Raw genomic sequence first — 15,750 nt, forward strand, 5'->3', positions numbered from 1 at the left:
AAGATTGACGGTTGTGACGTTTTGATTTTGGCATGCATGTTTAGCTGGCGTGAATGGGGAATAAGCTCTCATCACGAGGACACACATTCCACGCTCTATAAGCGATACAACCCAACCTAGCAAAACTGAGCCATTTCAAAATGGCAATTCGTCACTAATTGTTTTGGTCTCAGATTCTGTATACTTTACACTTTTTATGTGCAGAATAAGCTATCTTTTGAAAACTACTTCGACACTCTAGGCTATGCTATACAGTTTACATACAACGTCATTTATTAAAAGTTCACAACTTAATAAAATAGACAGTCAAAGACTACAGATGGCTACTGATATAGCACAATTTTTAGAGCATTGTAAAGAACAAGAGGTTTTATAATGACGCTAAAAGGTGGTGTTGCAGAATATTTGTCTCGTGCAACAGAAAACCTTGCGCATCCTACATAGTTGTGAGTACCCTGTTCCCAAGAGGAAGTAGATTCAAGAATAAACCAATTGACATTCAACCAATAATTAAATGGCAACAAATAACAATATAAGCACTAATGATGATGATAACAATAGTTGTATAATAATAATAATAATAATAATAATAATAATAATAATAATAATAATAATAATAATAATAATTCAAAGGGGCTAGCTTGGAAACCTAATGGTGCCCCTACCTCCGGGCTCCAACAAAGATCACCTAATTGTATGCTTCTTTTAATTTCGCCTGTAAATCATAAATAATTTTCTTCTTTTATTGCAATTCCATTTTTTGAAGATTTTGTTTCAAACAAAACGACATTCTGCGTTTTAGAACATTCATTCATTCATTCAGCTTCTTAATATATTCCGTCATTCCTCCGACGTCGTATCTCGCAGGATGTTGCAAAGAACAGGAATAGGGAATGGGAAATAGGAAATGGACGATAAGGAATGATGAATGTGAAATAGGAAATGGACGATAAGGAATGATGAATGGGAAATAGGAAATGGAAGATAAGGAATGATGAATGGGAAAATAAAATGGGAATTTGAAAATGGGAAATAAATTTTTTTAAAATTTGATTTTCATTATATGGAATAACATTTTTTCAGCGGAGATTATCGATATTTACGCTTTCTTTTAAAAACGTTCAGAGGTAAAATTTACTGAACGGAATAAACTGATGATAACGAAAAAAAGGTACCTGACACCTACAGAATGTTAAAAAACCAAATTTTTTTCATTTCCGAAACGAGTGATAGGTTAAACTAAATGTCTTATGATTGATAAGGGGGCTATTTCAATGTTAACTTTAAAACTAAGCAATTGGAAGTTTCAAAGAAGTTAGCTGTTGAGTGCTCGAATTTTTCAGAGTCCGAGTCACTACTCAACTCCGAACAACAAACGAACAGTTGAATATCCATTTGAAGAGGTTTCGTTATATTTTTCAAAAGTGATAGAGTTTGTTTAGTAGAGAAAATTCGATCTGCCAAAGCACTTGCTTCACTTTTCAAGCTAGTGACTGCAGCGAAACTGAAAAATAACATGAAAGAATAATTCTACTTTCACGACCATAAGACGCGCCTAGCAGAAAATGAATCTATCAGGTTTCAAGTGGTACTTTTGCATGAGAATAGGTGGTGAGTATGCAGCCAACTCCTGAACTTTCAAAGGTTTTCCGCAAACATGAGTAATCTTGTCCATAAAGTGCGAAACAACGAGCATATTTCCTTCAAATATTATTGCAAATTACGGGGAACAAAATTTACCAACAGCTAATCATTCACTGCAAGGGATGTTCACTTTTCATTCTTGTCTAATACGATTTTATGAATACAAAAAACATGTCCCTTCTTTTTAAAAAAACAAAAAATGCTCAAATGGACGTGGAGCTTGAAAATTAGGGAATATCACTTGGAATAACCTCCTCGATAAGGATCCATCAAATATTTTTCTTGTACACAACCGGTTTAAACGCATCATGTTAACAAATATTTCCCAGCTAAAACTGGGAGATATCCGAAGATATCACCCAAGTGATACTCCCCAATTTTCAAACCTTACGATAAGTTTTTGTTTAAAATTTAATTCAAGATGAGAGCGCGTTTCCTTGCTTGTTACGGAAGAAGGGAAATATTTGTTTGTTCATAAAGTCCAACCAGAGAACACTCAAAAGAACACCCTACGCAGAAAACAGTAACAGGAAGTTTTGCATAGATTCTCCGGAACAAACAATGAGTAGCACCGCAAAACATCAGGTAAAAATATTTGGTCAAGATCGGAATCTATCGTTACACTCACTCATTCACTCATCTCTACGACATCTGTGGCTTTGCCTCCTATATAAGACAGTAGTCACAAAAGCTCAGTCTCACGAAGTCATTCTTTGGAATAGCTGCACCCAAGTAAACTTTTTTGGACTAAAACGTCATATTATATCACTTGATCTTCTCCAACGGTTTTGCTCATAATTTTCATTTTATCTTCTGTCGTTATCATTCAATATTCCTCACTGCACTGCCATCCTTGGCTTAACAGCGATCATGGCGATGTATATCACAGACACGTGATGGTGCAGGCAAACCACGCCACGCACCTACTAGATAAACTGTTGTGTCGTGTCAAAAGTACTGCTCTCGCTCCATGTTCTCATTTGCATTCGTGCATACAGTGGGCCAGTGGGAATTTGTGAAAATCATGTCTTCTGGGATCTTCTGGTTGTAGCTCTCGCAAACCTGCAAGACAGACCAGCTCAACAGGATTGACGCCTGCTGACAGTAAAATAAACAAATGCTCTGCCGAGCAGGCTGTCTCTGACATTCCTTCAACATCAAAACTCATTATCATCACCAACATGTTCACAAATGTCATCGTAATCCGCTGTAATAATTGACTTGTCCATCAAAAGTTGAATGACAGCGCTGTACTTTGTTGTATTCCGCTCCAGTAACAATGCAAGCTGAATGAAGAACAACGCAGTACGCAAAATTGACAACAATTATAAATGTGCCATTTCTTACAACATGTACTTTTAATAATGCACCAAATAGATGCTGGGGAGATTTCTAGAATTTAGTAACCTACGGACTTTGATCTGATGATGGCATAAATGCTAACTTTAACCAATCAGGGAACAAACAATTCATACCTATGAATTAAGTTACACAGAGGATAGTGGAAATGAGGAAACTGCAAAGTTCAAGAGTTAAAAGTTAGAAGTCATATGACCAAACTAAGCATTCATCCTCATAAGGAATTAAAAACACATTGGTAAGACAAGCTGAACCGGTTTACAGTCAAGTCGCCCGAGAGTCATCTCGCCCGAAACCTGAGTCATGTTGCCCGAACATGAAGCGTTGTTCGTTTGGTATGTACTCGTTTCTTACTCACAGACATTTCGTAAGCTTGGAAAACTCTTTCTTATTTCTTAAAATGCCATGAAGACTTTGACTACACAGAAATCGATTGTATGGTCAGAATTGAAATATGTTTGAGTAACGACTCTAAAAGTGTTGTTCGTTTCTAACAACAGAGGGAAGCGTTGTTCGTTTCTATAACAACAAATGCATGGATGCAGCGTAACATACAAGTAAAGTTCTGTTGTGTCTATTTGTGACTTTCTTAACGATAACAGATAAAAACACCTGGTAAACGCGTTCGACAAGTCGGTAAAAGGTAAAGCGAGTAACATACAAATGAAATTAACTTGTTGCCTTGCGTAAGGTAAGTGTGATATTTTTAAGATAACTGGCTATTGTTTATGCTTGTGACTTTTTTCACAGCAGTAGTCTGATAGCATCATTTCCCTTAGGATCATAATAGGAAAAAAATATGTAGTTGTGCTCTGTTTCCTCTGGCGGTCGCATGTATATTTGATCCGATCAAAGTATATGTGAAAGGGGTAGAGCTAGCTACAATACGAATACAAACTGATCAAAATGAGCATTCATCCTTGCATTGAGTGTGATGATGAAGTTAGAGCACGTCAAGGTTAGAGCGATGATTACGGTCGCTCATATGGCCTTTCTGACCATATGATCGATGGCTTTGTTAGAAACCAAGAAAAAGTTTCTCAAGCTTACGAAATGTCCGTGAGTAAGAAACGAGTAGGCACCAAACGAACAACGCTTCATTTTTTTTTTTTTTTTTTTTTTAACGGAGAACGCTTCCCTTAGTTGTTAGAAACGAACCACGCTTTTAAAATCATTACTCAAACATATTTCAATTCCGAACATATAATCGATTTCTGTGTAGTCAAAGTCTTCATGGTATCGTTAGAAACCAAGAAAGAGTTTCTCAGGCTTACGAAACGTCCGTGAGTAAGAAACGATTACATACCAAACGAACAACGCTGTATTTTGTTGTTGGAAACGAACAACGTTTCCCTTTGTTCTTAGGAACGAACAGCGCTTTAAGAATCTTCATGGTATTGTCGGAAACAAAGAGCGCTTTAGTGATAAAAAATTTCGCAACGTTATTGCCTATTTACAGTCTGAAATTCTGATCTTTTTAGTATTTGTTTCTTCGGGCGACTTGACTTTTTTTTTCGGGCGACATTACTAAAATTTCGGGCAACATGACTCAGGTTTCGGGCGACATGACATCAGGCGAGATGACTCTCGGGCGACTTGACCGGTTACCGCTGCACCACACCTCTGGAACATCTACCCCTGCTATACAGACAATGGACACCAAACTTCAGCCCCACTAAATTAACATAAAGTAAAGTCAACTACTTTCACTGTTACACTCACACTTTGGTGACTGGGTGATAAGAGTTGGTGTATACGTCATGTTTGTGGCAACACTAACATCAATGCGCTACTTAACAGAGCTAAACCTCACCAAACCTAAAACCTATATACAACACCATATAATCACTGACAACCAAAGGCATAATCACTCTCATGTCCTGCATACAATAAACTCATGATATAATTTGCTTCTGTCCAATAATGACATATGAAGGCTTTTTGAAGGCTTGAAAGACTCAAAAAGAAGTAATTTTTTTGTTTACTTTAGTTAACATAGGGTTGGATTGGGTTAGGAACTAACCTGTCCCTTGGAATCACCTCCAACAACTCGGACATGAGAATCAAGAGTCTTAGGCACAACTGTCTCCAATGCTGATTGTGGTACATCTGAACAAACAAACATAAACATAAGTTAATTATTATGGATTCACTCCTGTAGATTACAAAATAATAGACAATAAACTGAATTCATCACGACAGTAAAGAAACATTGTGGAGAAGGAGACAACTTAAAGTGCTGATGCACCATGCTAGGGATGTCCCACTAATAAAGGTGTAAGAAAAGTATATACAAATATAAAAAATAAAAGTTCTAATTATCCTAAAAAAAAATTCCTCTTTAAGGCTGTAGCACTATTTGATTCTCTAACATGATTGGGTAAACTTTTCCATTTATTAATAATTCAGTCTTGATTTTTTTAATTTAGAGCAAAGTCACTTTTTCTCAAGATGTAATTTATATTTCTGTCATACAAAGTAGGAGCTTGTTTGAAACATCTTTATCATAATGAAGATTAATTACCGGTATATTGAACAAAAAGGTAACATCTCTCATGAGCTTCTTATTAGATTAATTACAATAATTTTAACTTAGATAATCTAGTATCATAATCATCATCAGACTTAGTAATCCCTTGGGTGGCTCTTTGCTGAACAGCCTCTAATTTTACCAATGTTATGTTTAGTATGAGGGTCCGCAGTGACAACTTTTTAGACCAACTTTGTAAATTCTGACTCAGTCTGCACATGTACCTTCAATAAGTCTTCCCTCCTCTGTCTGGCAAACACATTTGTCCCTACTGACTACATCAACAACTTTTACCTACAGAATAAAAGCAAAACTTTGCATAAGATTACAATTATTTATTTCCACCAAAACATAAAATTCAATTAGTTTCACAGTACTTCCATATTCTAAATGGTCCCCACTCTGTTACTTCTCATCTGAATGTTGAAGAATCTACATGCAGGAGACTGTACAAAGAGGTAATCACTTGGTTGCCAGGCAACATGTGTGATGATGGACAAAAATATCACACAGTAGGTGGAATGGGTAACAGTATCTATTTATTATTCCTGATTGGTTTTTAAAAAAGCAACTTTACTACTAGTTTGGACATTAAAAAATTATATGGTTAAAGAAAGACAATAAACCTTTTTGTTGTAATATTTGCCCTTCTTGTAATTCTTGCTGATGATCCTCACTTTTATTTGTGGATACAGCCAACATTTGGTTTGGCTTCCCTTTTGTGAACTGGAATTACTTTTACCTTCTTTGCTCTTCTTGGAATATTTGCTATCTTTGCACTTTTGACTGCAGTTAACCAAGGAAAAATACATTTCAGTCTAAATGCTTAACCTCAATCTCTGTCGCATAATACAATTTCTGTTCTTCTTTAAGTTGCTCTAATATATGATCTCAATAACTACTATTAACTTCCGATGTAGGAGGGGGGGGGTGGTGTTACAGAGAGGGGGAAGCCTCTGCTCATTGATGGCTGGTATGCTTGTATAATCATTTGCATTATATTAGGCAGGAGAGGATAAGGAGGTGGCACTTCTCAATGATTGGGGGATGTTTGAAATCAGTCTGCCTTGCGGAAGGTTGAGGTGTGAGTTATGGTGGTGAAGGCTGAATGGAGCATCTCATGGTTTGTTTCTGATTGTAGCCACGTCTGATTGTTACGTACATCTGAAGAGGTTATAATTATTACCTAAAATCACTTTCTAAGCTATTTAAGGGTTATATCTTACAAGTTAAGAGAGAACTGAATACAAGACAATAAACAATTATTAGGATGTTCTAACCTTTCCTGTTCATCATTTCTTGTTCTCTTGTTACTTCTTATTTCGTGTCCATTTTGTTTTAGTTTGTCTAATAGGAACATAAAAACTTAAGTCACATAAACAAATGATTATAAAAAATACCTGATGGTTAGTATTACTTAACTAGTATTATTTCATTTGAGAATTCTTTCAGATATTCTGAATAAGAATAACACACATAGGGAAAGAATTTAGTTTGCCCACATTTCAATTGAGAAACAGAGGGCAGGCAGTTTTTATCAGTTACTCAATTAAAATAGTGTTGCCTGTTAGTTTGTGCATTACTCTAAGAGATCTCCATATAAATTACACATGTAGGTCTTTCATGGTCTTAAATGCAAGGTCTAATTTGCCTTCAGTTTGTTGGATTTCTAGCCACAGCATGTTAAAAGAGACAAACAAACGAACTACTGTCTTCATTGATTTACTGGCTTGCTTATGATACATGCATACTCAGTCAGCACTCTTTAAGAAGGACAAAGTAGGAACTGAACCTAAATGTCTGTCTTAACAGTGAATCATGACGTTAAAACCACTCTCTACACTGCTTTTCTTTGTAAAAAAAATAGCCCTTAATACTCAAATAACACTGAAAAGAAGCAATGTTGCTGATGTAGTTAGAGCTGATGAATGAAAAGTGACCAACATTTTTTAATCTAGCTCCAGCAAGTAGTGCTATCAAAATTCTCACCTTGTCTTGATAGGGCCCTATATTCAATATCATCTAATAGTCTAGCATTACACTGGTGTAATGTGATATTCTGAAAGAAAGAAGTATTTCACATTTTTAAAGGTAGCTACATCATCCTATATGGTGGGAGATCCCACAACTCATCTTATGAGTTTCTCTAATATTCTACCTCACTTCACCCTCAGATGTGATTAACAAGTAAGTTCTCCTTTTAAAATCATTACATTATCCACTCCAGCAAATAGATTATGCAAATGAACAAGCATTATTATTTGACTATAACTTATTAATGTGTACCAAATTTTCTTGAAAAAAGGGTAAAAGTAAAGAACAGTTCCCAAAAGATACTATCAGCTGTCTGTCGACCAACAGTCGGCCAACTGTTGGCCGTCTGTCAGCTGACTATCGGCCAACTGTTGGCCGACTGTTGGCCATCTGTCTGCTGACTGTTGGCCAACCATCAGCCAACTGTTGGTCAACCATTGGCTGATAGTCGGCTGACAGTTTTCATAATGTTGCAGACTAAAGCATCAGCCAACCATCAGCCAACAGTTGGCCGTCTGTTGGTAACCTGTCGATGACCTGTTGGTAACGTGTCAGTAAGTTGTGCGCTGAAATGATCACAAACAGTTACTTAATATTTATCACTTCAATGTTGAAACGGGAAAAATTAATCACAGAGAGATAGTGAGTATGGCTATTGCCTAACTTGCTTGCATTGGCTAGTGAAACATGCCCATATTGGTTCAATTTCATGAATCATTTTCAGTTACTTGCTCTTATCCAGAGTTTTCAAAGCATTTTCGCGTTCTTCGCTGATCACGGCTTGCTAGCATCCTGGCAGGAATGTGCATGAAGCATGCAGATGGTTTTAAAAGAAAGGCAAAACACTCCTGAATGAAGTCTAATAAAATGCCAAAAAAAGGTATACTTTAATATTTTAATTGTCACAATACGCCAAAAAGGGCGATGATCGCGACCTGTCACAAGAAAAGAAAGATTTATCAGACATACATGAAGTATTGTAAACTATGGTTTTGCAATGCATTATGGGACAATTGAAAAACTTCCTTTTTGCTATAGACCAAACAGGCCTATTTTTATAAAAATACAAGTTAGGAAGAAGGTAAATACAAAATTGGTGCGTACGGTCTGTTTAACACTGTTGGCCGGCTGTCAATAACGTGGCAGTATCATGTCGGCCGACAGTTGGCCGACAGGTTACCAACAGCTGAACATGGGAGCTATTGTTCACTTTTACCGAAAAAAAAAAAAGAAAATGTTAGGCTACTGAAAGTGACTTGAATGTAAATCTGATGTTGGGAGTGTAAAGGTAAACCACTGGAGAAGGTTATGAAACATAAGACAAAGACTAACCTCTTCACTTAAATGAAATTGGATTGTAATTCTTGAGGTATCAACATCTACAGCCACAATCTACAAAACCGAAAAAAAAAGCATGCTGATTTCTAGTCAAACAGTGTACACTGTACATGAAGAAACCATTCCTTCAATAAAATCTTTTAGGAGAGTGTCATCCTAAAAATGTCAGTTTTTGGTGACACTCCAGCACTTTATAACAACCTGTGCATATATCCGTAAGAAATCTTCATTATCAGAGACAAGTCAAGAGTTTTATGTCAGTAAAATACTTCAATTCTGATTAAAAAGACTATTGGTCAGTTTTATTAAGATGTGATGATGTTGCAGTGAATAGGACATTTTATTCACCTTTCCACACATATCTTGATGAGGACCTTTCTCTATTATAACTCCTACACCAGGTCTGTAATCTAAGTTCAGAAAATATAAACTGTCAAACTCCACACATTAGAATATATTACCTGATATAATATATTACCTGATATGTTACAGAAGTCAGCTTTAGAAAAATATTCATGAAAATTTAATGAAATATTAAAGTAAGGAGAAACATTGTGATGGCTGCTTAACAGTCAAAGGTGACGTCTTTTAAACCAGCCAGATGGTCTACACTACAAAAGCTTAATATTCTTATTTTGATAGCATCAAGTGGCAACAATCATTGCTACTCTTCTTCATTTTTTGCATGTACCACTGTGATTTTGGGAGGTAAAAGTCACTTTGAGCATTGGTGTCAATTTCTGTGAACACAATACAACTACTCTAATCACGATTCCAATCACCATTGTTCAAAACTCAATCTGGATTTGGTTGTGCTAGTAGTGGCCAGCAGGCCATTAATTTGTGAATATGCACTGATTACATGCAAGTTTCATCTCTTTCAAAATAATTACCTAAAGATGATTCCTGAGGGAGTGCCTCTCCTACTCCTTTAAAGTGTCTGACACGACCATCCTTTTCTTTAATAGCACCAGAACTCTATTTAAGCACAACATCATATAAATTTCATAGAAGAATTCTATGCCTAGATTATAATTTCTCCTCTGATTGTTTCCTGAACTGTTTACGACAGTTAGTATGACAGATTCAGTGAAGAAAGACCATGAGAAAATTATAAGCAAAAAGTTGGAAGGACTTTCATAGCACTAAATGTGTATTAGAGAAGCCAAAGAGGCTGAAATTCTATCTAAACATAGTATATAAGTAGAACCATACCTTTTCTGTGATTGAGTCTCCTGGTTTCTGCTTCTTCCCAAGTATCACGTCATCCATGACTCTTCTTTCAGCCCCCAGCCCTAAACCCTTAGATCTTGGAATATATTCTATAGGTTCTGTAAACCTAAAATAAATAGTAAGTGAAACATGTCATCGAAGAGTAAGTATAATTACAAACCTAAGGGGGATTACTGTCAAATTGACTTAATTGTGTTCCAGATTTGCCAAAAGTTCTGAGGAATGGGGTATTTTTGAAATCTGGACATAAGTTTCTTGCAAAGTTTGACATCATTTGGATATGCAGCTGTATGTATCCGTATTGGCCACATCTTATAGTACTTCTGTACATCAGTGACTAAATGCTTTTTGCAACAAAGATACAGGAACATTGACAAGACAGGGGGGATGTTTTCTAAGTTCAAGGTGTAGAATTTTCAGAAGCCTGTTTTTAACTTTCATATTGCATGAGAGCAATTTCTTTCAAAAGGTTTTATCCCCAGATACAGCATTTTAAATCATCCTTAGAAATAATAATAATAATAGTTATTATTATTATAGTAATAATAAGCTACATATACTTTGAAATCACTCACATCTGAACATTTCAAATGTCAATAGGTATGTAGTATATCATTACCCTTTGTTTGTGCCTCCAATAGCTTCCCCCTTCTTCCAACCCATTCCACGTAGCATGGCTGCTCCAAATGAAGACACAGGCATATCCTCATAGTCTCGCATTGAGCTCTGTGATGAGAAAAAAAAATTAACTCATTGATGCTATGTACCAGGTAGTTGACACTAGCTGTCAGTGCAGCAAGCTGTATCTATTAATTGGAGGGGAACAGGGGGTGGGAGAGGGCTAATGCTTGTCATCCAGTCTAAAGCCAGTACCCAAAATAAAATTTCACAAGCAAGTAAACAATTTTTTCTCAGGCTGAAAAAAACAGCATAATACTGGTGGAATTTGATACCTATGAAAGTTGGTTACACGATAGGTCATGAATGAATTTTTCAGTATCTTGCCGACTGCAACAGTCAAAATTCTTCAGCGAAAAAAGCAAGTCTCGTCAAATGTCATCAGAGGCTGTATTGATCAGCCTCTGTATTTTTCAGTGTGGGAATGAAAAATTAGTCCTTAGAAGACTTTGTTTCTGGCTGAGGTTTTATCAACTAAAACTGTACCAATAACACTGGAGATGGGGAAAAAACCAAGGCACACTTACTAATAAATTTTCCTTTGTATCATTTTACTGAAAATGCCCTGCATAAAATGTAGGAAATGGCATTTCCAAAACTCTAAATTTAAAAAAATTCAGGGGGAGCATGCCCCTAACCCCATGCTAGACCCCTAAGTTTGGAGCACCTTTGTTCTCAGTATTTTCTACTTGCTTGTACACCTTTTCAAAAGACCTCACACAATGCCTTTGGTTTCAAGTAAGATTTCAACGGCTCAACTGAAAGGACTCTTAACTTCACATTTGGCTTTTCTGTTTCTAAGGTGTTATTGCTGACCAAATGGTCCTTTGAAAGAAGTCAAACTTGAAGCCCTGACTTTCCCTCAAACAAGTGGATGGATCATGCACCCCTAGACCTCTAAAACATTTTATGATTTATATGTAAATGCAATGTCCAGACAACATCCCCCTACATGGTGCTTATACTTGGCAACACTTAACACCAAAACATTTGTAAGAAGATATTGTTTTCCTCATATTCCCTGCATGTTTCATAGGCTTGCACCTAGTACTAAAGGATACATGCTGCACACTTTTAAAACTGCTGTACAGGTTAATATCGAAAATTGTTCTATATAATCATTGTGCGCTAGGAGAAGGCTACTGATCAAGTTACAACACATAATTATGCTTCTTGGTCAGTCTTCATATACCCTTTAGGAAACCTATCAATACTAACTTGTTCAGGCCGTAATGCGATGTCCAGTTTCTCATTCTTTTCATATCCTTCAATGTCAGGTAAAGGATTTCTCATCAACAGTGGAATGCTTACATTTTCATTTTCATTACCTTCAGTATCCTCTCCAGAAACAGCTGCATTTGAAAGAGTATAAAAAATCTGGTCAAATAACTGATACACATGCATAACATGTTTTGATTGCCTGAAAATCTTATGGACAGTCATTTGTGCTTGTTTCAAAAATGACAGAGCTGTATGAAGGGACAGGTATTTAACATCCTTTAGATGGTGTTTGTTTCTTTTTGCATGTCTACACTTGTTACATGTCTACTCTGTGAGGGTAAAAATCTGAAAACAAAGCTTTCAATCCCCAGGAACTTGGCCAAAACATGATTTAAAGGCTATTTTATGGCTATTCTTCTTTGAAAGTATAAAACAGAGCAAATAAAATTTTCTCATACCAGAATACAATTGACAGTAGAATTGTTAAGGTTACTCCCCACCTTCTTGGGTGTCCTTAACGAAAAAACTTGTATACACAGTAGTTTCACTAAATCCTAGCAAACCATACTTTGGAAGAAAGCCTAATAACTGAAATTTGCAATAAAAATATAATTTAAGGGACTTTTCTTTAAGGGAGTGTCAGGAGCTGGTAAGACGTGAAACAACTGAAGGTTCTTATTTATTGGGTATTGGACACCACAGCACGAGCAAAATGGCCGCACAGTCTCATTCACAAGGCATCGATCAACCAAAGTATATCAGGCTTTTCTGATATTCTGATTGGTTGTCTAGATATTGGCATCTAAAGTTGGAAAAGCTAGAAATACACGAGTTGTGTTGCATAAATGGATGCCATGGGACAAATATTTCAAATATCAAAATTTCCCAACACACTTTCCTTTGTCATTATTCCTAGGATGTTTTGGTGAAGTTTCATGAAAATTGGTCAAATCAATGTACCCTATAAATTCGCTCAAAGTGGTTGTATTCCTTCCTAAATCAAATGTAAGATTTTAGATTGCTTCATGAGCAAAGATTTTTCCATAAACAAAGAGCTTCCACGAGTGAATTTTGTAAAGTGCATGATGTAAACAAAATATAGAAGTAACATGAAAATCGAGCCCAAACATGAGCGGTTGCCGCGAAAATTCCCTCAGGGAATTCGCCCAGGCCTGAGATTTATTAGCTTTTATTTAAAAATACGTTTTTCTAAATAACTCGGCTGCTCTTAAAGATTTCAGAATTTTTTTTAATGGGAACGTTAGGTTGAATGCTTGAATTCAGTTTTGTCAGATAAAAGAAAAATCTATTTTTTCGGCCTCTGAAGGTGGGAAGTAACCTTAAAGTCCTACACCGTTTGTTTCACCTTTTAAAAGTTCCTCAGCAGCCTGTCTATCCAAACTGTCCACAAACTTGGCATCTTCTGGAAGAATCCATCGATTTTTGGTTTTGCAAGGAATAACTTTCTCTTTTGGTTTCTCCTCAGGTTTGATACTTAAAAATAGCAAAACGACTAATAAATTGTTTTAATTGTTGTTGTTTTTTTAACTGCATATTCAAATTATCGTCAACTCTGTTCATGATTGAATATTTCAGAATAATTGATTACATGAAGACAGATGAAGATGTTGTAATTGTCAAATGTTGAGTTTACCTTTTCAGTTCTTTCCCCTCAGCAGCATTAATGTAATCAGTTTCTTCCTTTTTAGCCTTAGCATCATCTGAATTTAAGGCATTTTTTTCGGACTTGTTTTTTATAGAAACCTTCTTGGAAAAAGAAAACGATACACCTTTCTTTCGACTATCCGCCATGTTCCTTGCTTCATATTTGCCTACTCATTTTATAACGGAGGTGTACTGGAATCGAATCGCACATGGCATATTTCCATATTTCCTGGCGTAACTTCGTAGCCGACTCCATCCTCCAAAATTATGTCTTACTGCAGAGAAGAGGGTAAGAAAGTGTTGTCATGAATTTAAAATAATTATTTAATAAATATCTAGTAACTCGTATTTCCAATCGTAGGTAAAGATAAAGTGATTTTCGTGACTGAGGAAGACCATGCGACCACAAGCTCTGTGACATTGGGCGAAGATGACGAAGAAGAATTAGAAGGTCTGATCACAGAAAGCGGCGAAATAAACTGGGATTGCCCTTGTTTGCAGGGAATGGCATACGGGCCTTGTGGAGAACAATTCAAAGCCGCATTCTCATGCTTTCATTACAGCGAAGCGGATCCAAAGGGTTCTGACTGTATTCCACAGTTTCGTGACATGCAGGAGTGTTTTGTGAAGTTTCCTCAAATTTATGGAAAAGATGATGAATTTGATGAAGAAGATGACTCGATAAACATGAAATTAGAAACTGAAAAGACTATTAATGGACAAGAAAATACCATGTTGTCCGAAGAAAATTACTCAGCGCTGGTTTCTGTTGATAGTTCCGATGCAAACTCAACTTCAAGCTGACCATTCTTGTCTAATGGCTGTTTTTAATAGTTTGTATTCCACATTGGTGGGAGGAAGTTGTTGTAACAATGTTTTTGAATTTCACACTCCTTTGATGCCATCAAAATAGTGTTGTCACATGTGTGTTCATTTGCAAGTTTATTATTTATTTAGGTACCAAGAAGTTACAATCTCTAACGCCTTTTTCCATGTTAGCAGTCCACATCCCCTATCCAAGACTACGTGGAAAGATGATCAAAGGGGATAAGATTCTAAAGAAACTGTGGTGTGGCATCCAAGGGGTTATAACAAGATAATTTGATTTTATCAGTGGAGTTGGTAATGCAAACTGGCCATAGTAAAGAGTTTCTAAAGCTGACACTTCAAGCATTAGCCCTAGGGGAAAAGCAAATGGTTGGGTGACGATACCTTGGCTTAGGGTCAGATTGCACTATAAATATTTCCTACACATTGAGGGATCTGCAGTGAATAGCTTACTCAACAGGATATTGTGTGTCCACAGCCTTATGCACCACCTAGCATTTAATTGATTTTTTTGGAACTCACCATGCATGGTTGTAGTGCTGACTGTTGCATGCAGTGCTGTGAAACTGGTGCATACAAAATCAGATTGCTTTAGATAAGCCTGGTGCATATGCTTTCCCAACAAGACTGTCTCGGGGAGTTGTCCACAAGCATGATGCCCCATGCAGTGACAATTAAGCATGCCCACACAAATTTCTTTTCAAACAATGGTGCACCAGTGTGTCCCTCAACAGTAGTATTCTTCTGTTGTTTGATCTCTAAAATGATGTCAGTGAAGGGAGAGTGTTTTTATATAAACCAAAAATTAACATTAATTTTATAAAAAGAGGAACCATTGAAAGTTATGATCTGAACCAAGATAGAGTGATGAGTCCATGGCTCTAACACCACAATTGATACCAAAATTGGAAAACATACTTGCAAGTGCAGAAACTGATGACAAAGATGACCAAAACTGCAAGTGAAAAAAACACATTATGCTACCTTGTATAGGTATAGATTGAAAACGGGCAAGGTTGTAAAAATCATCACCACTCTCACATTGAATAAAATATTTAACCCCCAAAACCATACACTGATGAAGAATTCATACCCCTTAGGACCTAACAAAATCAACTAAAAGGGCTGTTTTTGATTTGAGTTGCACATCATTCTTGCCAAGCTCTATGTAGTATGACTTGTGGTGTAGTATGACTTGTGGTGTAGTATGACTTGTGGTG

At 36.4% G+C, this 15,750-nt stretch overlaps 2 protein-coding genes across 2 annotated transcripts; one reads left to right on the plus strand and one right to left on the minus strand.

Annotated features, from left to right (window-relative positions):
- Positions 1-243: 243 nt before the first annotated feature.
- LOC113665621 (G-patch domain and KOW motifs-containing protein) lies at positions 244-13,857 on the minus strand. The gene is made up of 14 exons (XM_027181339.2): positions 13,692-13,857; positions 13,404-13,531; positions 12,035-12,168; positions 10,758-10,864; positions 10,121-10,244; positions 9,799-9,883; positions 9,254-9,315; positions 8,900-8,959; positions 7,523-7,592; positions 6,814-6,880; positions 6,160-6,319; positions 5,758-5,827; positions 5,027-5,112; positions 244-2,930 (listed from the first exon to the last, which is right to left on the minus strand). The coding sequence occupies exons 1-14, from the start codon at positions 13,847-13,849 to the stop codon at positions 2,802-2,804; spliced, it is 1,440 nt and encodes a 479-aa protein (XP_027037140.2). The 5' UTR covers positions 13,850-13,857; the 3' UTR covers positions 244-2,801.
- LOC113665622 (mitochondrial intermembrane space import and assembly protein 40-B) lies at positions 13,852-15,598 on the plus strand. Its single transcript, XM_027181340.2, has 2 exons — positions 13,852-13,991; positions 14,064-15,598. The coding sequence occupies exons 1-2, from the start codon at positions 13,970-13,972 to the stop codon at positions 14,504-14,506; spliced, it is 465 nt and encodes a 154-aa protein (XP_027037141.2). The 5' UTR covers positions 13,852-13,969; the 3' UTR covers positions 14,507-15,598.
- The last annotated feature ends 152 nt before the right edge of the window (positions 15,599-15,750 follow it).

The sequence above is a fragment of the Pocillopora damicornis genome, chromosome 5, assembly GCF_964200805.1.
Source record: "Pocillopora damicornis chromosome 5, jaPocDami1.2, whole genome shotgun sequence".
Lineage (NCBI taxonomy): Eukaryota > Metazoa > Cnidaria > Anthozoa > Scleractinia > Pocilloporidae > Pocillopora > Pocillopora damicornis.

Excerpts from the sequence above, each read along its gene's own strand:
- LOC113665621 (XM_027181339.2), bottom strand. The coding sequence starts at position 13,849 with ATGGCGGATAGTCGAAAGAAAGGTGTATCGTTTTCTTTTTCCAAGAAG. Across the intron at positions 7,593-8,899 it reads AATTTCATTTAAGTGAAGAG|AATATCACATTACACCAGTG; the intron begins GTTAGTCTTTGT and ends TCTTTCTTTCAG. Across the intron at positions 6,320-6,813 it reads AGAAATGATGAACAGGAAAG|TCAAAAGTGCAAAGATAGCA; the intron begins GTTAGAACATCC and ends GGTTAACTGCAG.
- LOC113665622 (XM_027181340.2), top strand. The coding sequence starts at position 13,970 with ATGTCTTACTGCAGAGAAGAGG. Across the intron at positions 13,992-14,063 it reads GTCTTACTGCAGAGAAGAGG|GTAAAGATAAAGTGATTTTC; the intron begins GTAAGAAAGTGT and ends TTCCAATCGTAG.